Source organism: Sinohyriopsis cumingii, chromosome 9 (genome assembly GCF_028554795.1).
Source record: "Sinohyriopsis cumingii isolate HCF-2022 chromosome 9, ASM2855479v2, whole genome shotgun sequence".
Taxonomy (NCBI): domain Eukaryota; kingdom Metazoa; phylum Mollusca; class Bivalvia; order Unionida; family Unionidae; genus Sinohyriopsis; species Sinohyriopsis cumingii.
The window spans coordinates 80,201,062-80,227,018 of record NC_142969.1 but is presented as its reverse complement, the minus strand read 5'-3'; the positions used below and the strand labels follow the sequence as shown (position 1 = coordinate 80,227,018).

The 25,957-nt window shown below is 35.6% G+C and overlaps 1 protein-coding gene across 4 annotated transcripts in view; it reads left to right on the top strand.

Annotated features, from left to right (window-relative positions):
* The window catches only part of LOC149792103 (uncharacterized), a 34,971-nt gene extending 10,882 nt beyond the window's left edge, over positions 1-24,089 (top strand). For all 4 annotated transcript variants that reach the window (XM_089970631.1, XM_089970629.1, XM_089970630.1 and 1 more), the window contains exons 4-8: positions 736-859; positions 7,293-7,493; positions 9,182-9,300; positions 13,418-13,532; positions 15,510-24,089. In XM_089970631.1, coding sequence (XP_089826757.1) covers positions 736-859; positions 7,293-7,493; positions 9,182-9,300; positions 13,418-13,532; positions 15,510-15,823 — 873 coding nt within the window. In that variant the 3' untranslated portion in view covers positions 15,824-24,089. The remainder of the gene's footprint in view (positions 1-735; positions 860-7,292; positions 7,494-9,181; positions 9,301-13,417; positions 13,533-15,509) is intronic.
* The last annotated feature ends 1,868 nt before the right edge of the window (positions 24,090-25,957 follow it).

Below are 25,957 nucleotides of genomic sequence, written 5' to 3'. Positions count from 1 at the left end.
GGCTATTCAGAATACTTACATGACAATGGCTATAAAGCAGACTTACATCACACACTCACTATTCAGCAGGCTTACATGACACATTGGCTATTCAGCATACACCCTCAGAGCTTCTCTCTTGAAACAGTATAGTGATATTCAATTCCTTTGTTAGCATAATAGCCTTTGTTTACAAATCGATTTCAAAATAGCCGTCTCACACAGATTTTCAGCGTCCTAGGATGAGGTCAAACTGTTGAGCTTCTCCCTTGAAACAATATTGTGGTTTCCTTTCCTTTGTTAGCATTATGGCATTTGTTTACATCATAATTTTCACAGGAATACAATTATGTCATTGTTCACTTTCTCAGAATGTAACGATAGCTTCCTCATGTAAACTACTGATATTACTTTTTAAATTTAGTTTCTCACCTTTAAGAAATTATTACAATTGCAAATGATTTAAAACCAGTTATATAAACAGAAGAAAAAATCTTTTTATAATATGAAAATACAAAAGTAGTCTATTTATAAATGCAAAGCTTACACATTTTGATTGAGAAAGACACAATGTATTAATTTAACTCATTGACAGGTATGTTAACTTAATTGATATCATCTGTAGGTATGCTAACTTAATTTGTACCATCTACAGGTATGCTAACAGATCATTAAGTTTGACAGATATTTAGTTTTTCATATTTGAAAATATCCACAACATGTTTTTTCTCTACTTTTGTTTTCCTTCATTTACAGACAGTAGAGTTTTTGGTGGATGAGGGAGCAGACGTGAATATTAAGGATGCATTTGACAGGACACCTCTACACCTGGCTGTCATCGCAGGCAGACACCAAGTCATTGCCTACCTCATTAACAAAGGTTAGGATATGGTTTTTTTAATCTAGATTCAAGGTGTAGGGATAGGAATTGGATTTTTATAATATTGATATAGGGATAGGAATTTGTTTTCTGCATTATACTTGGAGATTTCAGCTTTCATTTTGAATGTCCCGGAAACTCAAATACATCAAAACTCATAGATTCCATTAATGTTTTCAACCTCAAACAGTCAGTTAACCAACCCACCCATAACCATGGTCATATTTTAGACTGGATTCTTCATAGACCTGATGATAACATTCTACGGTCCTCCCTGGTATCCCATGACCTTGCATCAGATCATCTCTGCATTATATGCCATCTGGAATTATCAGTCCCTAACCCTCCACCTTTATCTGCTACTAAGAGAAACCTCCGTATGATAAATAGAACCAAACTAATACACGACATCCAAGCTAACCTAACAACTTGCTTACTTCCTACTACAGAACAACTCGATAACTGTCTGTGTTCATTGTTTGACAAACATGCCCCAGCTACCAAGTGTAGAGTATCAATTCAAAAGTGTTCTCCATGGTATAGCAGTGTTAGGGACTAGCTTCGCACTGCTAAAAGAGACCGCCATAAAGCTGAGAGGCTCTGCCTTTCCACCAGACTCACTAATCATAAGCAAATCTATGAAGTCGCTAAGAAGAATGTCACAAATATAGTCCATGCAGTGAAATCAGCCCAGCACACTTCTAAGATCATGGAAAGTTCCAGCTGCAAAGAGCTCTTCGAGATTACTAACAAGCTAATGTCAAGGAACAAATCAACACCACTTCCAACTAACTTCTCTCCAGTTGTCCTTCCGGACATGTTTGCAAATTTCTTCCGTGACAAAGTACAAACCATTAGAGATAAGCTTGACACCACAATTTCAGTTGACTCGTCGTCACCATACAGTTGGGATACAGAATTTGAGTGGCAACCGTTAGCAGCATTTGAACCTGTCTCTATGGATTTTGTATGTAAAATCGTGATGAAGAGTGCACCAATGTCATGTGAACTTGATCCAATTCCAACATCACTGCTGCTTGAGTATTAGATCCAGTATTGCCTTCACTAACTGATGTTATTAATACCTCTCCCTCATCCGGGGAATTCCCATCATCTTTCAAAACTGCCATTGTAAAGCCTCTGCTGAAGAAACCAACACTAGACCATAACGATTTAAAGAACTACCGCCCAGTTTCTAATCTCCCATTCATATCAAAAATCTTAGAAAAGGTTGTTCTATCCCAGCTTGTATCTCATCTAAATTCAAGCAGTCTTTTTAGCAATGTACAATCTGCATATCACCCTTGCCACAGTACTGAAACTACTCTTCTAAAAGTAGTTAATGACATTCTCTCTGTGTTGGATAGCAGAAAGATTACAGTCCTCACCCTCCTTGATTTGTCTGCAGCATTTGACACAATAGACCATGATATATTACTTCACTGTCTCCAGCATGTATTTGGCATTCATGATACAGCCTTACTGTGGTTCAAGTCCTACTTGGTCAACAGGATACAGATTGTATCTGCAAATGGAATACACTCCAGCCCAGTTGATCTATGTTGTGGTGTTCCACAGGGGTCTGTTCTTGGACCTGTTCTCTTCATTCTATACACTCAGCTGCTCTCAAGTGTCATAGATCATCATCCAGTGTCTCACCAATTGTATGCTGATGACACCCAAATATACAAATCTAGCCACCCAACTGAAGTTGATGCTACCATCCAAGGTGTAGAGAGGTGCATTTCTGATGTGAAATCATGGATTACATAGAACAAGCTGCAGATGAATGATGATAAAACTGAGGCCATTCTGATCACAACACAAAGACTTTCTTATTCACATCCTTTAGGTCAAACAATAAATATCAGCAACGCCAACATTAAATTCACACAATCAGTACAAAACCTAGGTGTTACTCTGGACAGTACTCTCACATTGCACCAACATGTCATGAACATATGCAAGGCTGCATATCTTGAGCTGAGACGCATCAGCTCAATTCACAGATACCTTTCAGTTGATGCCACTAAAACACTTGTGTGTTCATTAGTACTTTCAAGACTGGACTATTGTAACTCAATTCTGTTTGGTTCGTCTCAATATCTACTCCAGAAACTTCAAAAAGTTCAAAACACAGCTGCTCGGATCATACTTAGAGTACCACAATCAGAGAACACCTCCCTGCTGCTCTGTACCCTACACTGGCTATCCATTCGATCCAGAATCAAACACAAAATTTGTTCTCTGTGCTACGTTTCACTGTCGAACTCTAGTCCAACATACCTATCCGATCTCACCCATGTGTACACACCAGCAAGATACTTACGCTCCTCTTCTGACAATTGTATACTCATTATTCCCACTATGAAAACAAAGTCATATGGACAGCATTCTTTTGCATACCAAGGCCCAGCAACGTGGAATGAATTGCCCACTGAACTTAGACACAAAGACACAGTGATCACATTCAAGAGGGCTCTCACTTGTTTCGACTGCAAGAACAAACTTAAAGACCTAATAATGTTTCCTACCTGAAATATTCTCAGCATGTTTTTTATTTTTTAATGTTTTTCTAATTTCATGGTGTTTGTTTTTGTAATAATATTATTATGTTTTTTATCTTATATGTGTTGTCTAATGTTGTAAAGTGCTTACAGCTTTTAAAGAATAGGCGCTATACAAAGTCCTCATTATTATTATTATTATTATTATTAATGTTGATTCAAAGTGTAGGGATGAGAATTGGGTTTTTGCAGACCTGCCAACTCTTACGATTTTGCCATAAGTCTTACAAAAATTACCCATAAAATACAAACTTCAGCATACTTGCAAAAACTATGGAAAAATGATCATTGCCTAAAAATCCAGATGATTGGTTCATCCATGTTTTATTTGGATCCGGGTTTCATCTTAGAATTAGTAAAATTAGTCAGGGAACCTTACTAACTTTACAGCATCACCCCAGGTGCTTTAAACTGCACCTGTTTGTTCATACAAAGCGTCTGCATGATCAAACTGTTGATTGCAGAATTTTTAAAAATGGCATCCAGCTGGTGATGCATGTTTAAGATGAAAGGGAAAATAAGCTTCTAGAAAAGTGTCAATAATCAACACAGAAAAATGAAATAAAAGCTGGAGAGGGCACAATTATGTTTATTGGACATCATGTGCCAATTTGAGTATGTCTCGTGGCGGGAGATACGATTGCCATCGTCATGTGTAATGGAAATGAATTTCCAAGAATTATGTCAAGTTGAGAGATAGATAGTATAAAGCCATTAAGCTGCATAGGGTTTGAAACTAGAGTTTGTGCAACTGTAGTAGTGGTAAATAAAGTCTATGCATACTTTACAAACTTTTCAGTTTAACATGTTTATTGTCGATGCGTCAAATGGTTAATTACGTTTTCCAGCTTTACAGTAGCAGTTATTGATATTTTGTTACACCTTACTGACTGACTTATCAGGGTTGGCAGGTCTGTTTTTGTAATGTTGGTTCAAGGTGTAGGGATACGGACTGGGATTCTTTATTATGGATTCCATATGTAGGGATAGGAATTGGTGTTTTGTAATGTGAGTTCAAGGTGTAGGGATAGGAATTGGTGTTTTGTAATGTGAGTTCAAGGTGTAGGGATAGGAATTGGTTTTTTGTAATGTGAGTTCAAGGTGTAGGGATAGGAATTGGGTTTTGTAATGTGAGTTCAAGGTGTAGGGATAGGAATTGGGTTTTGTAATGTGAGTTCAAGGTGTAGGGATAGGAATTGGGTTTTGTAATGTGGATACAAGGTTTAGGGATAGCAGCAGTGTTAGGATGACTCATAACCAAAATTTTAAGATGTTTTACAAGCACATTTTTAACCGTAACCTCATGATGTCTGGCAAGGGTATATTATTTTAGGTTATTTGCATACTTACACAGCGTTATTTGCACATAAGAACTGGTATACTTATGCAGTGTTATTTACACTTAAGAACTGGTATAATTATACACTGTTATTTGCACATAAGAATTGGTATACTTACACAGTGTTATTTACACTTAAGAACTGGTATACTTACACAGTGTTATTTGCACTTAAGAACTGGTATGCTTACACAGTGTTATTTGCACATAAGAATTGGTATACTTACACAGTGTTATTTGCACTTAAGAACTGGTATACTTACACAGTGTTATTTGCACTTAAGAACTGGTATGCTTACACAGTGTTATTTTTTCACTTAAGAATTGGTATACTTACACAATGTTATTTGCACTTTAGAACTGGTATACTTACACAGTGTTATTTGCACTTAAGAACTGGTATACTTATACACTGTTATTTGCACTTTAGAACTGGTATACTTACACAGTGTTATTTGCACTTAAGAATTGGTATACTTACACAGTGTTATTTGCACTTTAGAACTGGTATACTTGCACAGTGTTATTTGCACTTTAGAACTAGTATACTTACATGGTGTTATTTGTACTTAAGAACTGGTATACTTATACACTGTTATTTGCACTTTAGAACTGGTATACTAACACCGTGTTATTTGCACTTTAGAACTGGTATACTTACACAGTGTTATTTGCACTTAAGAACTGGTATACTTACACAGTCTTATTTGCACTTTAGAACTGGTATACTTATACACTGTTATTTGCACTTTAGAACTGGTATACTTACACAGTGTTATTTGCACTTAAGAACTGGTATACTTACACAGTGTTATTTGCACTTAAGAACTGGTATACTTACACAGTCTTATTTGCACTTTAGAACTGGTATACTTACACAGCGTTATTTGCACTTAAGAACTGGTATACTTACACAGTGTTATTTGCACTTAAGAACTGGTATACTTACACAGTCTTATTTGCACTTTAGAACTGGTATACTTACACAGCGTTATTTGCACTTAAGAACTGGTATACTTACACAGTCTTATTTGCACTTAAGAACTGGTATACTTACACAGTCTTATTTGCACTTTAGAACTGGTATACTTACACAGTGTTATTTGCACTTAAGAACTGGTATACTTACACAGTCTTATTTGCACTTTAGAACTGGTATACTTACACAGTCTTATTTGCACTTAAGAACTGGTATACTTACACAGTGTTATTTTCACTTAAGAATTGGTATACTTATACACTGTTATTTGCACTTTAGAACTGGTATACTTACACAGTGTTATTTGCACTTAAGAACTCCTACACAGTGTTATTTGCACATAAGAACTGGTATACCTACACAGTGTTATTTGTACTTATTAACATGCTCACCTCTACCTGTATAGCTTATGTGTACACTGGAGTCCAGAACATAATAATCTGCACAATAAATGGGAGCACAAGTTACCAAGGACTGCAAAAGCTTTAAGGAGGGTATGCCATCCATGCTTGATGTGGAGAGAATGGGGGATGGGGGAGATTACAGGGCTGTTTAATTGCTGAATATTCATTTTAATTATCATGTTGGGAATAATTGTCAATAAAGAACATTTTCTATTGAAATTGTTGACTTTTTCTTAAAAACCACCTTTATTTTAAAGATAGCCAACTTTTGAAAGACTGATAACAACAAGAGATTTTATAAAAGCATCATGTGTACACAAAATATTATGTGTTATATTTCTGCTCTATGTTTTCATTTATTCACAGCAAAACAAGGTTCCTTTTTTATATTTTATTAGGGACATTTATTTCATGAAACAACCTCCAATATTGAAACTGTTTTTTCATTGTTCTATTAGGAAAATATTGTTATCGTGATTTCACTGCCAGTAATAATGAAACTTCTTCTCATCCTTGAAGAAATCTCTGAGTTCCAATTTAGAAATTTTACGTTCGCTACAATCTCTGGAACTCGCTTCTGTATAACGTAATGTGTCAGTGAAACAAAGTTTTTTATTCACCAAGTACTCATTTCACCTGGTTGCCTTGTTATCTTAGATCAGATGTGTGAATGAGGTGGCTAAATTAATCTAGATTCATTATCTTACTTACATGATAGTATTTACAACAGTAGTGTTTGATTAATTAATTGAAATGTGTGTTTTGTATTTTTAATGTAGCTTTAGCAATTTTGCAGTCATATCACTACGATATCTGCAGTGTGGCAGCTTATAGTAATATCTAGTACTGGGGCATCGTGCTGCAGACATGTAGCATGATGTCCCACCCAGTCACATTATCCTCACACCTTGCTGACCAGTATACATATTATGCATACATAGAAATGTGTAGAGATCATATTCATACATAGAAACATGTATAAACATGATATTATTCATACATATAAACATGTGTATACATGATATTATTCATACATAGAAATATATATATATATATATATATATATATATTGGTGTTTTTTTTGTACATAGGAACATGTGTATACATGGTGTTTTCGTTATGCCAGACATTTTCTACATCACAGGTGCTGACCTGAATGCACAGTCTTCGAGTGGTCGGACTGCCTTACATGAAGCAACGTTAGGGGGGAAGTGGCCAATAGTTCGCCAGCTGGTGTCAGCAGGAGCGAAACTTGATCTCATGGACCTAAAGGGGACAACTGTCTTGATGAATGTGGTCTTCACAAAAAATGTCAACACAGAGATTCTAGAGTTTCTCCTTAATTGTATGTCCCCCATGTTAAGTATTTTCATGGGCTTCAATTTTCATGGTTTTGGGGGGAAAAAGACATTTTTGTTGGTTCTAAATTTCATGATTTTGCTTCTGAAAGCTTGTATGTTTGTTGGTATTTCATTTCATAAATTTAACCTCATCAGATGCCCAGAAATAAAGAATACAGAAGAACAAAACTATGTTGATATCAAATCGTGGTTCCTTAAATATTTACAATAGTGCTACCACTGATCCAAAAACAAAGTCAAACATCTGTCAAGATCAGTCAATTACACTCAGCATCAAAGGGACCTGCAACAGCCAATAACAGTAGTAGATAATAAATTTGTATGATTTTATCATCAAAACACTGAAAATGCAGTTGCATCATCGACTACTTTATGATGGCTATGGTAATAACATAGGGGCTTAAGATTTTTAAAATTCAACTTCTATCCTCATCAGACAGGATAATGTGGTCAATCAGATGTTGATTTAGATTTGTCCACTTTCTAGTGGGTATGTCAAATATGAATTTAGTATTGTCCACTTTGTAATGGGTATGTCAAATATGGATTTAGTATTGTCCACTTTGTAATGGGTATGTCAAATATGGATTTAGTATTGTCCACTTTCTAGTGGGTATGTCAAATATGGATTTAGATTTGTCCACTTTCTAGTGGGTATGTCAAATATGGATTTAGATTTGTCCACTTTCTAGTGGGTATGTCAAATATGGATTTAGTATTGTTCACTTTGTAATGGGTATGTCAGATATGGATTTAGATTTGTCCACTTTCTAGTGGGTATGTCAAATATGGATTTAGTATTGTCCACGTTATATGGATTTAGTATGTTAAATTTTCAGTGGGTATGTCAAATATAGATTTAGTTTGTTCAGTTTGTAGTGGGAATGTCAAATGTGGATTTAGTATTGTCCAGTTTGTAGTGGGTTTGTCAGATATGGATTTAGTATTGTCCACTTTATATGGATTTAGTATGTTCAGTTTTTAGTTGGTATGTCAAATATGGATTGATTATGTCAGTTTAGAAGTTGGTATATCAAATGTGGATTGGTTATGTCCAGTTTGGAGTAGGTATGTCAAATATGGATTGATTATTTCCATTTTGGAGTGGGTGTGTAAAATATGACCAATTTGTAATGGGGATGTCAAATATAGATTGATTATGACCAATTTTTAGTGGGTTTGTCAAGTGTGGGCTGAATATATCAGATAAAGAGCAGTTTTTTTATGACACAGTATGCAAGTAAAACATTCCACAGAAGCCTTGTTCATGTATTGGAGATGTAAGCCAGTATAATGCTCCCTCATTATAAAGCTGTCCATAGAGTATGCTGCTTTAGAGTGAGACCACGTTATAATAAAGTATATGATACATGACTCTCACTATAATATAATGGGACCCATGTTCATATTTGCATTATCTCAGGAACTGATATAAAGAGGAGCCTTAGAGTGAGGGGACACCATACAGGAAAACATGGTAAATTCATAGTTCCCATAATGACAGTCATGGCTATATCATAACATAAGTGTTAATAGTAATACATTAATATCACAACAGCAAGGTCTGGATTGAATATTTCATACGTTTTAGATTTTGTCATAAATGATGATGTAATAACCAAGTTTTGACTATGTCATAAAACTATATGAAATGATTTGCCATGTCTTCCAGCTGGCTGTGATGTTAATCAAGAGAATGGGAAGGGGGCAACTGCACTGTTCTTAGCAACAGGTATGAGAGATCTCAATACCATGAAGATTCTGATAAAACATGGGGCAAATATTAATCAGGTAAGTTATGGTGTGTTGATTTACAGTATTAATATTAATCAGTCTGTTTTTGTTAGAAGGATTCTGTTAAAACATGGGACCGATATTAATCAGGTAAGTTATGGTTTGTTGATTTACAATATTAATATTAATCTGTCTTTGTTAGAAGGTTTCTGTTAAAACATGGGACCAATATTAATCAGTTATGCTATGGTCTGTCTGTGGAAGACATGCTTCATCCAATTTGGTATATTCGCCCTGGAAGTCTAACTTCATGCATTAAATATGACATTTCACCCTGGAAGTCTAACTTCATGCATCCAGTATGACATTTCACCCTGAAAGTCATGCATCAAATATGACATTTCACATTGGAAGTCATACTTCATGCATCCAATATGACATCTCACCCTGGAAGTCATACTTCATGCATCAAGTATAACAGTTTTCCCTGAAGTCATACATCCAGTATGACACTTCACCCTGGAATTCATACTTCATGCATCCAGTATGACACTTTACCTTGGAAGTCATACTTCATGCATCCGGTATGGCACTTCACCCTGAAGTCATACTTCATGCATCCAGTATGGCATTTCACCCTAAAGCCATACTTCATGCATCAAGTATGACATTTCACCCTAAAGCCATACTTCATGCATCAAGTATGACATTTCACCATGGAAGTCATACTTCATGCATCCGGTATGGCACTTCACCCTGAAGTCATACTTCATGCATCAAGTATGGCATTTCACCCTAAAGCCATACTTCATGCATCAAGTATGACATTTCACCCTAAAGCCATACTTCATGCATCCAGTATGGCATTTCACCCTAAAGCCATACTTCATGCATCAAGTATGACATTTCACCCTAAAGCCATACTTCATGCATCAAGTATGACATTTCACCATGGAAGTAATACTTCATGCATCCAGTATGACATTTCACCCTAAAGCCATACTTCATGCATCAAGTATGACATTTCACCCTGAAGTCATACTTCATGCATCCAGTATGGTTCTTCACCCTGGAAGTCATACTGCATGCATCAAGTATGGCATTTCTTCTTGGAAGTCATACTGCATGCCTCCAGTATGACATTTCACCCTGAAGCCATGCTTCATCCATCAGGTATGACATTTCACCTTGGAAGTCATACTTTGTACATCTAGTAAGGTATTTCACCCCGAAATCATACGTCATGCATCCAGTATGACTTTTCACCCTGGAAGTCATACTTCATGCATCCAGTATGACACTTCACCCTGAAGTCATACTTCATGCATCCAGTATGACACTTCACCCTGAAGTCATACTTCATGCATCCAGTATGGCATTTCACCCTGAAGCCATTCTTCTTGCATCCAGTATGGCAGTTCACCACCAGCAGATAGGGCTACAGGAGCAGCCTTTTCACCAGCAGCTGAGACTTTAATGATAGTACCAACACCACTAGATATGTTAGGAACCACCATCACAACAGCATCTGAGACCCCCAAAAGAGTTCCACACCACTGTTCACCTTGGAAGTCATACTTCGTGCATCCAGTATGGTATTTCACCCAGGAAGTCATATTTCATGCATCCAGTATGACACTTCACCCTGGAAGTCATACTTTGTGCATCCAGTATGGCATTTCACCCTGAAGTCATACTTCATGCATCCAGTATGACACTTCACCCTGAAGTCATACTTCATGCATCCAGTATGACATTTCACCATGGAAGTAATACTTAATGCATCCAGTATGGCATTTCACCCTGAAGCCATACTTCGTGCATCCATTATGACACTTCACCCTGAAGTCATACTTCATGCATCCAGTATGACACTTTACCCTGAAGTCATACTTCATGCATCCAGTATGACACTTTACCCTTAAGTCATACATCATGCGTCCAGTATGACATTTCATCCTGAAGTCATACTTCATGCATCCATTATGACACTTCACGCTGAAGTCATACTTCATGCAGCCAGTATGACACTTCACTCTGACATCATACTTCATGCATCCATTATGACATTTCACCCTGAAGTCATATTTCATGCATCCATTATGACACTTCACCCTGAAGTCATACTTCATGCATCCAGTATGACATTTCACCCTAAAGCCATACTTCTTGCATCAAGTATGACATTTCACCCTGGAAGTCATACTGCATGCATCCAGTTTGGCACTTCACCCTGGAAGTCATACTTCATGCATCCAGTATGGCATTTCACCCTGAAGTCATACTTCATGCATCCAGTATAGGCAGTTCACTGCCAGCAGTTGGGGCTACAGGTGCAGCCTCTTCACCATCAGCTGAGACTCTAGTGATAGTCCCAATACCACCAGATATGTTAGGAACCACCACTACACCGGCATGTGAGACCCCCATAAGATATCCACCACCACTGGTAGTGACCTTATGTAAAACCCTTTACCAGCATCTTAGTTACCTGGAGCAGCCCTTCACCAGCTGCAAAAGTCCTATGATTATCATTAATAGCATAAGCTGTTGATGACATTTCAGATAAATCTCTTTGTGAGATTTATGACAGAGAAAAGGTGCTGGAAGATTCAAAAGCAGCGTAAAAGATAATTGTTCTTGAAAGAGCCACCAGAGAAGAGGAGTAGCTACATCAAGCAGAAGAAAAAAAAAAAAAGGAAAAAGAAGGAAGCAGCTGAAGAAAAGGAAATGAGGAATAGGGAAAGAATTATGAAAGGAAAGTCAAAGAACTGATGAAATAATCAAAGAAAAGGACCAAAGATTGATGAAAATAAGACTGTTACCAAACAATGGACACTGGAAACTGTTGATGAAAATGATATTAAATATCCGCACTGCATTAGTGTCTTCTGTATATAAGTTGAGGAGGAAAACAATACCTCACTGCCTTAGTTTATTCCAAAAGGAGGTTGAGGAGGAAGTCAAATAGATGTGTGTCTGCTTTAATGTTTGTTGAACTGGATGCATGAGGAATGTCTTCCAGTTGGGTTGAACTGGATGCATGAGGAATGTCTTCCAGTTGGGTTGAACTGGATGCATGAGGAATATCTTCCAGTTGGGTTGAACTGGATGCATGAGGAATATCTTCCAGTTGGGTTGAACTGGATGCATGAGGAATATCTTCCAGTTCGGTTGAACTGGATGCATGAGGAATATCTTCCAGTTGGGTTGAACTGGATGCATGAGGAATATCTTCCAGTTGGGTTGAACTGGATGCATGAGGAATGTCTTCCAGTTGGGTTGAACTGGATGCATGAGGAATATCTTCCAGTTGGGTTGAACTGGATGCATGAGGAATATCTTCCAGTTGGGTTGAGCTGGATGCATGAGGAATATCTTCAGTTGGGTTGAACTGGATGCATGAGGAATGTCTTCCAGTTTGGTTGAACTGGATGCATGAGGAATGTCTTCCAGTTGGGTTGAACTGGATGCATGAGGAATGTCTTCCAGTTGGGTTGAACTGGATGCATGAGGAATATCTTCAGTTGGGTTGAACTGGATGCATGAGGAATATCTTCCAGTTGGGTTGAACTGGATGCATGAGGAATGTCTTCCAGTTGGGTTGAACTGGATGCATGAGGAATATCTTCCAGTTGGGTTGAACTGGATGCATGAGGAATATCTTCCAGTTGGGTTCTGCATTGAAAAGGACAGCTAACTACAGTATTGTACATACCAGGCACAGTAGATTGATAATATACAATTTGCATATTTAGATTTTTTTTATCAGACTATTGTTAGTATTTAATAAATATAAATATGTTTTTACTTGAACATTTTTACAACTAATAATTGTTTGATTGGAGAAGTTTAATTTTACACCATGTTGAACCTTTAGGTCACATGACACATGCAGTTTCAAAACGGAGGCTGGAAATTTATAGTTCTGGTTATTTGTTGATGTTATTTCCAGCACAGATAATTCTTATTATTCCATTCAAATAATACCTCAGATTGATATTATGTCCAGTCCTTCCAAACGTTTTGCACTGGTATTAGCAAATGACAAACACATTTTTTTTCCATTACAGAATTTTTTGTGTATTGTTTCTTCATTTCAAATGTTTAAGAATTTTGAAAATAAATTTTCAAAAAGGTATTCAAGATTAAATTTTCATTTCTTTATCTCCAGGCAGATATAAATGGTTTTACACCTTTCCATCTGCATGGAGAAGAAGGCGGAGGAGGGAGGACAACCTGTTTCCTTATACACAGCGGGGCTGATATTAACTGCACTGATAAAAAAGGTACATGAATAAGTTAGACTGTTCCTTATACACAGTGGGGCTGATATTAACTGCACTGGTACAAAAATGTACAGGAATAATGTAGACTGGTCCTTTGCCTCTCCTGATATGAATTCCACAATATGAATGACATGTATTACCCCACCCACCCCTCAGAATCATAATGGGTAATTACAGGGATGAAAACAGATTCGCTGCATCAAACAGGTAAAGTAGTAAAACATGTTCAGTGGTACAGCATGAATTACGTGGATGATAATAGTCATGTAACATCATATGGTAGTAAAACATCTTAGGCATATATTGTTCGATGGTACAGCATGAATTACATGGATGATAACGGTCATGTGACATTATACAGTAGTAAAACATGTTAGGCATATATTGTTCGATGGTACAGCACGAATTACATGGATGATAATGGTCATGTGACATCATATGGTAGTAAAACATGTTAGGCATATATTGTTCTATGGTACAGCATGTATTACATGGATGATAATGGTCATGTGACATCATACGGTAGTAAAACATGTTAGGCATATATTGTTCTATGGTACAGCATGAATTACATGGATGATAATGGTCATGTGACATCATACAGTAGTAAAGCATATTAGGCGTATATTGTTCTATGGTTATGAATTACATGGATGATAACGGTCATGTGACATCATACGGTAGTAAAACATGTTAGGCATATATTGTTCGATGGTACAGCATGAATTACATGGATGATAACGGTCATGTGACATCATACAGTAGTAAAACATGTTAGGCATATACTGTTCGATGGTACAGCATGAATTACATGGATGATAATGGTCATGTGACATAGAGTAGTAAAACATGTTAGGCATATATTGTTCTATGGTTATGAATTACATGGATGATAATGGTCATGTGGCATCATATATCATGTATGATGTCACATGACCGTTATCATCTATGTAATTCATAACCATAGAACAATATATGCCTAACATGTTTTACTACCGTATGATGTCACATGACCATTATCATCCATGTAAAACATCATACATGATATATGATGTCACATGACCGTTATCATCTATGTAATTCATAACCATAGAACAATATATGCCTAACATGTTTTACTACCGTATGATGTCACATGACCATTATCATCCATGTAAAACATGTTAGGCATATATTGTTCGATGGTACAGCATGAATTACATGGATGACAACGGTCATGTGACATCATACATTAGTAAAACATGTTAGGCATATATTGTTCTATGGTTATGAATTACATGAGTGATGACCACACCAATGGCCTAGTGGTTAGAGCATCCACCTTGGATGCGGGAGGTCATGGGTTCAATCCCCGACTGAGTCATACCAAAGAGCTATAAAAATGGTACAGCTACCTCACTTAGGCTGGTGTCAGGATAATGTGACTGGGTGGGACATCATGCTACATGTCTGTGGTATGATGCCCCAGTGCTAGACATCACTATAAACTGCCACACTGCAGGCATCATATCAATATGACTGAAAAATTGTTAAAGCTAAATCTCACACACATAAATCCATTGTTCAGTTTCTTTTCTGTGAAATATACCTTTTATTGTGTACTTTATAAGTTGGACAGGCCTCAGAAATTGTTTTTAAATTGCTACTGGTCCAACTTAACATGAGACTCATTTGTTTTACCCCATGGATCAAAACCATGATTCTGATTAGTAATATGATCAAACATAATGTGCTAAATGCTAAACTAATTAATTTCTGATTTTAGATAAAGTTCAGAAAATCATATAAAAATCCTTGAATTCTTTTAACAGGCCCAATCAGAAAATGGAACAGTCCCAGACATTTTGCTGTCCAGCATTTAGATTACAATAGGAAAATAAGATGATTTTCTCCAAAATCTTTTTGTCCATAAGAGGGAAATAAGAATAGATGTTTTAATGCATGATGCCTAATGAAATCTATATATTTTTCTTTCAGGAAGATCCCCTCTGATGAAGGCAGTTAAATTGGGAAATATACGTCTTATCATGATTCTGCTAAAGGCTGACTGCAACTGCCAACCACAGAGCCTTCTGGGACAGCCTAGAATTCAAGAGTTGTGTGAGCGTGTACCACAGTTTCGTACATGGTTGGAAATGGAAGTGAATTCTCCACGAACACTTAAACGTCTGTGTCGGCAAGAGATCAGGACACTTTTGTCTCCATACAGAACCACAGCAATCCCATTTCTGGAAATCCCAACAGTGCTGAAAGATTTCCTTCTTGCCAAAGATGTTCAGAGTATAAGCTGAAGTCCTATATACCAATTGGACATATATATATATATATATATATATATATATATATATATATATATATATATATATATATATATATATATTGTGTCAGCCAAAAGAATTTTGTTCTTAATACTTCCTACCATGAAGTTTAAGAAATCAAAATAAAGGATACCAAACTGTCAAGGAAACCTTTATTAGATTGAACCAAGCTCGTACCATTTTGGTGATTGATATACATAATGGACTGGCTATCACAAATATGGACTGGCTACCACAATTATGGACTGGCTACTACAAATATGGACTGGCTACCACAATTATGGACTGGCTACCACAATTAAAACTTGCCTACAAGTTTTGTCATTTATGTTGAAGATGAATAAGTTATGAAGTCCTGTTTTCAGGACTTTTCGGTTCTATTTATATACAAATTAACACAAATAAAACGTATGCCATGAGTTTTATAATTGTATTGAACAAGATTAATTTATTGAGACCTGCTCTGAAGTTTTAATTCTTTTCTGTTTATATACTAATTCAAGTAAAACCTACTATACCTTTAATCCTTTATGCTTATATACTAACTAACACAAATAAAACTTACCCACAAATGTTATCATGGTATATAATTAAATTATTTATTGAAACCTGGGTCATCATTAGCATGGAGTTGGAACTGTGGAACTCTCAGGATATTCATAACATTGGGTAATCTCCTAGCATGGTAATTTCACATACAGGGAAACCTCACTTTAACTTGCTTTGTTATAACATGAATTCAGATATAACACAGTTGTCTCATAGTTCCACATTGTTTTATAACACAGTTGTCTCATAGTTCCACATTGTTTTATAACGCAGTTGTCTTATAGTTACACATTGTTTTATAACACAGTTGTCTCATAGTTCCACATTGTTTTTTGTCTTAGATGTCCTGAAACTACTTAAACTATAAGTAAAGTTGACAAACAGATAAAAATAATTGTTTATTTTGTAAAAATGTTTAGCTTACAGATGATCATTAATGTACAGCAGTGATTAATTTTCATTTACCATGGGATTATCCCAGCTGTTATAAAAATGTACACAGTTATTACTACACATTTGACTGGAGGTTGGTTAACCCCACCCACCCTACTTCTCCACAAACTGATATGTGCATTCACTCAAGTTTCAATCATTATAAATATGCCATGCTTTAGTACATAATGTGTTCACAGTTAGGGATCCAAATTACAAGGCACCTTAAATTCTATCTTATCTGTTCTGGGTGAGCAGCAGTTAGGGATCCAAACTTACAATCTCCTTAAAGGCTGTCTTAGTTGTTCTGGGTGGGCAGCAGTTAGGGATCCAAACTTAAAATCTCCTTAAAGGCTGTCTTAATTGTTCTGGGTAAGCAGCCATTAGGGATCCAAACTTACAATCTCCTTAAAGGCTGTTTTAGTTGTTCTGGGGAGCAGCCATTAGGGAACAAAACTTACAATCATCTTAAAGGCTGTCTTAGTTGTTCTGGGTGAGCAGCAGTTAGGGATCCAAACTTACAATCTCCTTAAAGGCTGTTTTTGTTGTTCTGGGTAGGCAGCCATTAGGGATCCAAACTTACAATCTCCTTATAGCCTGTCTTAGTTGTTCTGGGTGGGCAGCAGTTAGGGATCCAAACAACCAATCACTTTAAGGGCTGCCTTAAATGTTCTGGATGAAATTATGACAGAGTACAGTATGACATTTTCTAGAAGTAAATTCATGTTGTCATAGTTACAGTACCAACCCATCAAGAAGAGGAGACAATGCATCATACTTTATGTGGACACTTGCCAGATTTTAAAACCTTCCGTGATATTGAATCAAACATTTTGTACAAACAGAATTAATTGTTCCTGTCATTAATAATTATTTATACCTGAATCACACAGCTGCTTTGGATTTTAATGACTGTGATATTTTTGAAAAATGAGATAAACATTTTTATTTCTTTATTGTGAACATTGCATAGTTTTTATATCCTTTTACCTTATTTTCAATTTTACTTAATTTTTTTTATTTAAGACAAAATATGGGTATTTTAGGCAACAGTCATCACAGGTGAGTAAAAATCCTTCTAAAGAAAAACTGGATTTTCAGTTCATAGATTTACATGTTTGAACATAAGGGCAATACAGTCAGATTTTATAGATTTTGACTATGGGATGGTGGATCAGCTTTTGACCTTGGGACAGTTTATCAGTTTTTGATTATGGGACAATTTATAAGTTTTTGACTATGGGACAGTTTATCAGCTTTTGAGTATGGTAATGTTTATCAGTTTTTTTACTATGGGACAGTATCAGCTTTATACTATGGTATAGTTTGTCAGCTTTTGACTTTGGGACAATTTATAAGTTTTTTATTGGAACCTTATATCAGTGTTTGACTATGGGACAGTTTATCAACTTTTGACCTTGGGACATTTTCAGTTTTTTATAATATGGGACAGTTTTTCAGCTTTGACTATGGGACAGTTTATCAGCTTTTGACTATGGGACAGTTTATCAGCTTTGACTATGGAACAGTTTATACACTTTGACTGTGGGACAGCTTATTAGCTTTTGACTATGGGACAGGTCATCAGCTTTTGACTATGGGATAATTTATGAGTTCTTGACTATCAGACCATTTATCAGCTTTTGCCTTTTGTACAATTTATCAGTTTTTGACTATCGGACCGTTTGTCAACTTTTGACCACATGAGACAAAATTGATCAGTTTTTGAAGCAAAAGAAATGTACTGGGCTGAAAATAAATATACAACGACTTTTAAATGCAAAGTCATGAAAATTATTGACATAATGTGGTGGTCATTTCATGAGAAACCTTTCACTGTAATTAAACTAGGATCATTGTTACTATTATATTAACTGGTCATTTCATGAGAAACCTTTCACTGTAATTAAACTAAGATCATTGTTACTATTATATTGACTGGTCATTTCATGAGAAACCTTTCACTGTAATTAAACTAAGATCATTGTTACTATTATATTATCCATTCCGGTGGCCTAGTGGTTAGAGCATCTGCCTCGGATGCAGGAAGTCATGGGTTCGAACCTGATATGCTGAGGCATACTAAAGACTTAAAAAGATGGTACTAACAGCTGCTTTGCTTGACACTCAGCATTAAGAGGTTAGTGTTAGGACTGGTCAGTCTGGTGTCAGGATAATGTGACTGAGTGGGACATCATGTTACATGTCTGTGGCATAATGTCCCAATGCTAGATTATAAACTGCCACACTGCAAACATTAAAGTGATACAACTGAAAAACTGTTAAAGCTACATTAAAAATCCAAATCACTCACAAACACACGCTATTATTTTGAAGGAAAATCATAAACAGACCATACAGTAGTTGTTTAAGTTTTATATAACTAGAAATTTTCATGTACTAAATGAATGTAAACTGTTAAACATGTCTATAGTTCGATGAATATGCAGTGTTTTTTTAAGAAACGTGTTATAATTTCAGTTGAACTGGTTAAATGTGTTATTATTGATGTTTTCTGTTGTGGCTCCTCACCTCAAGCCTTGACTTTCTGCTAACCTCTAAAAAGATTTCAAAACTATTCATCATAATTGCGGGATATAGTTTTCAAGAACTATATGAACGGTGTCATTTTCAAACCACTTGTCCTCATTTTACAGTCTTTGAATGTAAGGTTTCTTTTCTGTTCATAATTTTATGGTATTTTATTACTTTCAAGAAGAAAAAATGTATATGTTAAAGTAAAAAGAGTTGCACAAAATAAAATAATGACTTGGTCTAAGATTGTATACATAGCCAATCATTACACTTTTGGCATAATCAGTTCACTATTTTTCACCTTATTACATCTTATAATCTCCAGTATATGAATTATGCTTAATTTTTAAGTTGTTTTTGTCATTGCATTTTCATCTCTTTAATACCACATATCATATAAATTTTAGAATATTCTAAAAGAAATTATACTGCTGATACAAAAATTTAATAGTATATTTTTTCACCGTTCCTGTACTCTCCTTTTTTCTATTTATAGCAGCTGTATATGACACATTTTCAAACCGCTCCAGTGACCTAGTGGTTAGAGCATCTGCTTTGGATACGAGAGGTTGTGGGTTCGATCCCCGGCTGTTTCATACCAAAGACTTATAAAAATGGTACTAACAGCAGCCTTGCTTGGCGCTCAGCATTAAGAGGTTAGTGTTAGGACTGGTCGGCTTGGTGTCAGGATAATGTAACTGGGTGGGACAGGATGCTACATATCTGCAGCATGATATCCCAATGCTAGACATCACTATTAACTGCCACACTGCAGACATCATAGCAATATGACTGAAAAATTGTTAAAGCTAGTACATATGAACACATTTCCAAAAGAACAGACGTGTTTCTTTGATTTGAAAATTCATTATATGTAACATGTTCAGGGAGGAGACCTGTCTCTACTTTTCAAAACATGGTGCCAAATGTTATTTGAAAAGGGGTTGATTGTAAACGTTGGAGGAGAGGGATCTATTTAAACTTCAAAGCATGTCAGATCAGAAAAAGGACAAATTTAAAATAATATGAGAGCAGTGTAATATAGGACACATGGTACTAATGGTATGGAAAAATGGGAACCAGCCTGGAAATGGGTGAACCTAAAATAGAGTATATATGGGTTAGGCTGACCAGGATTGGTTAATAATGGAAGTTATCTTGTAGGAAAAAGAATCTTTTGAGAGCTTACCCTAGTTGTAAGTGAAACAAAAAAGAGATATTGTTTTATTGATGGAATTTCAGTCCTTTAATAGTCTTGAGTTTTCAACACTCATTACTAAAATTAGCACCTGACTCTTCGGTGCGGAATTGAAAGCACATGGTTCAAACACATGCAGACCCAGAAGAATGTTGCGGCTCATATCCTTTCCTCTACACAGAAGCTGACATCCAGGTTTCATCTATACTGATAAATATAGATTTGATCATGAGCATTCAAAAATTTTAAGTTTTGAATTTTTAATGTCATGGTGTTTACTATGGGAACTGAAATAGTACCGCGAGTCCTATAGACAGCCACAACAATACACAGTGCCTCCACATATAGAAGTACAGTTTACTTTACTGTAAATGCAATCACACGGTTATATTTGTGGATAACAAGCAAAATTAATACATTATGTAAAACATAGAGTGACTTTAGATAGGATATTAAATGCGTAATGAGATATATCAACTGTTGCCCAGAAGGGTGGATGGGGAATAGTGTGTAGATTTGACTATGGTAGTTGGAGTGTTTAGCACTTTGGTTTATATCTAAGTGATGCGTATATAAAATTTATACAGTTTACCATTTGTAGAGTAATTACAGTAAGCAATATGATATTTCCTAGTTGTGTTTTGAAACATAATGATTCAGATATTATCAATGAGCTCATTTCCACCATGCTTAATGGTGAAGACCTCTCACGACTTTGCATTCCTCTAATTTCTTTCACTGAATGTTTTGAAAGTTCATATTTTGCATTTTAATGGACTTATGTCTACTTTACTTTAGTTTTAAAGTATATGTCTTCTGGGGGGGGGGTTAGGTAATTTTTGTCAGTTAAATCTCTTTTTCTGTAATAATACATGTACATATAGATGGTCACCTTGACCTTTTACTCATTAATTACATAATATGACAAGGCTGGTAATATATTTCAGTATTAAACTGAAGAGATATAAATGGTGGTATTAAAAAGATGACTCTTATTAGACAGCTTTATTTTAATATTTTTGTCTTATTTTCTTAAAATAAAGCTCAAATATTTAAATGATGCCTGAAATGCAACATTGGTCTTTAGGTGAAGATGGACTTTCAATATAATGTAACATTCACAAATGTAATCTTTGACAAGCAGAACTATGCCCATTGCTTACTTATGTATTGAACTACTATTCCTAGGGTTGTCAAGAAAATCAAGGGTGAATATAGGACACACGGTACTAATGGTATGGAAAAATGGGAACCATCCTGGAAATGGGTGAACCTAAAATAGAGTATATATGGGTTAGGCTGACCAGGATTGGATACTATGGGAACGGAATTAGTACTGTGAGTCCTACAGCACTCAGATTGGGCACATCATCATGCATCATTTCTGGACTTTAGGATTATTCAGAGAAAAGTTATTTTAAAAAGGAATTTTATATAAATAATTTGTCAGCATGTTTTGTGTTTGTAATCTGGTTCTGATCCACATGGATTATGCTCATTTGTAACAAGAATTTCAACGAACTTTAGATCCAGGTTAGTACGAAACAGTGTACTGTAATTAAGTTAAATAATATATGTTACACCTTTTATACTTCAATTTTATTACCACAGATAGTAGTAATAATTATGCTTATAGCTCTCAAGGGGTTGGCATGTACAAGATTGATGGAAATAAGTTAAAATCACACACACACGTGTGTGTGTGTGTGTGACAAATATAAGAAATTTATTCCTAAATTCATGAGGTTGGGGTTGATGCTTGCAGTATAAAATTGATGAAAAAAGTTGAAAATTTTTCAACTGGTTGATGCAGTATTTCTGGCTTAAGCTGAAATTTAAAGACAGATGGGAGGTTATTCAGAACAATGTCATTGGTAAGTGTGACGTATTTCATAAAGTCAAAGTGTTTACTGGCACTTTTGTCTTCAGTCATGTTGTTGGTGCATGGATCAGTCATGTTGTTTGGACTTGAATTGTACATCAGCAATGTTATTTGGACTGGAATTATACAGCAAAATTAGTTATTGGAACATGAATTATACATCAGCCATGTTGTTGACACTTGGATTATACATCAGCCATGTTGTTGACACTTGGATTATACATCAGCCATGTTGTTGACACTTGGATTATGCATCAGCCATGTTACTGACAATTGGATTATACATCTGCCATGTTGTTGACACTTGGATTATACATCAGCCATGTTGTTGACACTTGGATTATACATCAGCCATGTTGTTGACACTTGGATTATGCATCAGCCATGTTGTTGACACTTGGATTATACATCAGCCATGTTGTTGACACTTGGATTATACATCAGCCATGTTGTTGACTCTTGGATTATGCATCAGTCATGTTGTTGACACTTGGATTATACATCAGCCATGTTGTTGACACTTGGATTATACATCAGCCATGTTGTTGACTCTTGGATTATGCATCAGCCATGTTGTTGACACTTGGAGTATGCATCAGCCATGTTGTTGACACTTGGATTATGCATCAGCCATGTTGTTGACACTTGGAGTATGCATCAGCCATTTTGTTGACTCTTGGATTATACATCAGTCGTGTTGCTGACACTTGGATTTTACATCAGCCATGTTGTTGACACTTGGATTTTAAAGCTATATTAACTCCTATTTTCAAATTTTAATCCTCATAGATTTTGTCCCAAAAACCGAACAGTTTAAAAAAAATATGACAACCAATAATTCTTTATATTCAATTATGGAAAATTGAACCTAAACACTTGGTCATTTGACTTTCCCTACCAATCTACAATGATTTTTATGAATTGTAACACTACTACTGATTTCTGTTATTATACCTTATAAGGTATCATGGTACCAATTGTTTCTCCATATACCTCAATGCTAATGTTCTGTGAAATAAATATACTTTCTGTCCTACTTGGGCATGCATGTCACACACTGCCATATAGAACAATGCTAGATTGTCAATTTGACAATGACATAACCAGGTACTCCATTGCATTTAAGAGAGATAACTCTACTGGAACTAGACGGGGTAAGAGTTATCTAGTCACAACAAGCACATTTTCAGCCATGTGTACCATATTTTAAAAAAATCATAAAAAATACAAAATATGATCTAGATAGAAATTAACACAAACTCACATGTTGCCAAGAGGCTCAACATTTTTTTAAGCCAAACAGAAAGTACAACTCTTACATAATGCACCAATCACAGCTAGAGTTGTTCTTTAATTCTGAATACAATGTTCCATACACCTTAAGCTCCGCCCACCTGGACTTGCGCAATTGGTACCGTTATACCTATAGCAAACCTTAATTTTTCCAATAATCTGTGAAATAGTTTGGGACTGTATAAGTAACAAATATACTTAGTCTCACTTGTGAAAAACAATTTGATGAGGTACTAGCCTATGTCTTATATGAATGTGTATAGAAATGTCATTGAGCTGTTTGAACTATTGTTTTCATACTTTTGCTTCACCATCAAAATCATCTTTTGAAATAAAATGAATTCTTTCAACTATGAGTTGTATCTTATTCATATCAGCACTTATTGAACTTCACATAGGTGATATGGGATAAATCACATTATGTCATATTATGTAATAACTAGGTCAAAGGTCAATGTACCAAATAGTATGTACCTTTCCTACTTCAAAATGTACAATTCACCTAAAAGAAAGGAATTTATATTTGTTTGGTAGGTGCAGAACTTAACATCAGAGACCGGTAGACATGACCCAATCTTATTATAAAGTATAAGCTTTGACCACTTTACACTATCTGCAGATACAAGAGGTCACTAACCACCAGTCCTCACACAAAGGTCCACCTACCCATCCTCATTGTAACACAAATAGTAAGCTTTCCTCCTTTGTAATGTGAATAAAATTGTTTCAATAAGCCAATCAGTCACCAAATATAGTAAATCACAGCTTATAAGTGGTTATGTTGGATTGGGGGGTGAAATTAGGGGAATAAAATACAGAAAAATGCCAAATATAAACACTAAGTATAGCACATCAAATGGAGTTAAAAACAGGAGGAATGTGTTTATCTAAAAGGGAGAGGTAGTTTATGATAAAGGAATTAAAGGAGGCAAAATCAGCAATGCGAGAAATGAGAAGTGAAAGTCTGATGACCTTACCTTGGACAAATATATGGGGCAGGGCCCAACAGGTCTAAGGACAGCCCAAAGGCAACTGTGCTATAGCATCCCTTACAGGTACCCAAATTTCAAGTGAAGTTGTGTTCATTTCCATCTAATATAAAAGGGTGAATAATTTAGATAATATAGATACATATAAAGTATATTTCTTCTACATAAGAATTTAATAATAATTGGCATAAGATAGAGATAAACTTATCTCAGATCCAAGCAGAACGTACCTTATCAGTTTTTAAACTTGTAAACTTTACTGTGAGAAATTATTAAATTGCTTCTACTTACATTTGCATCAAGATTGAGGGCTAATATAATACTTCACAAATCTTCTCTTTATTTTCATAACCAGTCACTGAAAATGTGAGATTTTATTTCCTTGAAATGTTATGACTGGTGTAAGGGAGATAACTGAATGATATACATAAGGTGTGGTAACCTCTAATACAGTATCCATGTAATATAGATGAGTTCATCAACAACCTGTATTAACTTCATTGCAATTAAATTATCTCAAAATACATTACTGATAAAGTGAGAACCTAACATTTAGACTCCTATATTTAGTGGAGACCTCAAGAGTCATGTAATTTTAATTTCTAAGATGACGCAGCTCTTTCATATCACATAGTTCATATTTTCTACAATGCCGGCATGTAGAGTGCAGCCTTCCATAACCATGCAGATATCATCTCATGCCAATTTGGATTCTTGCGATGGGATGCAAAGTTTCAAGAACAGTGTGGATTTGAATGGAATGAATACGCACTGTGTGACTAAAATGGTTATCATTCTGTAATGTTGGACCAAACATGGAAATTCCACAAGAGCAGCTTGACAGAAAGAAATAGGATTAATTGAAAGTCAATAGTAGATTATAATTGGGCTTATACAAGTGCCAATGGGAAATGATGACTTAAGGAAACTGTTCTTGTTTGTTGGTATTCACTGCTACTTCAACAAAAGGGAATGCAAGAGAACTGAACTAACTACATGAACAATTTCAAAGCAGGAAAGTGTAAAAAAAAAAAAAGGACAATTAGAGCAGGACGATTCAAATCAAAGTGTGAAGGAATACCATATCCTTAATAAATTACCTAAAAATTACTCATGCCAGAACATCCCACATGGTACAAGTGATCTCTCTACAAGTGTACTTAGAGTGTTCTCTATCCTGGTTTATGGCATGCCTTACAAGAACAAGATAGCTGTTTTTGTACACATGA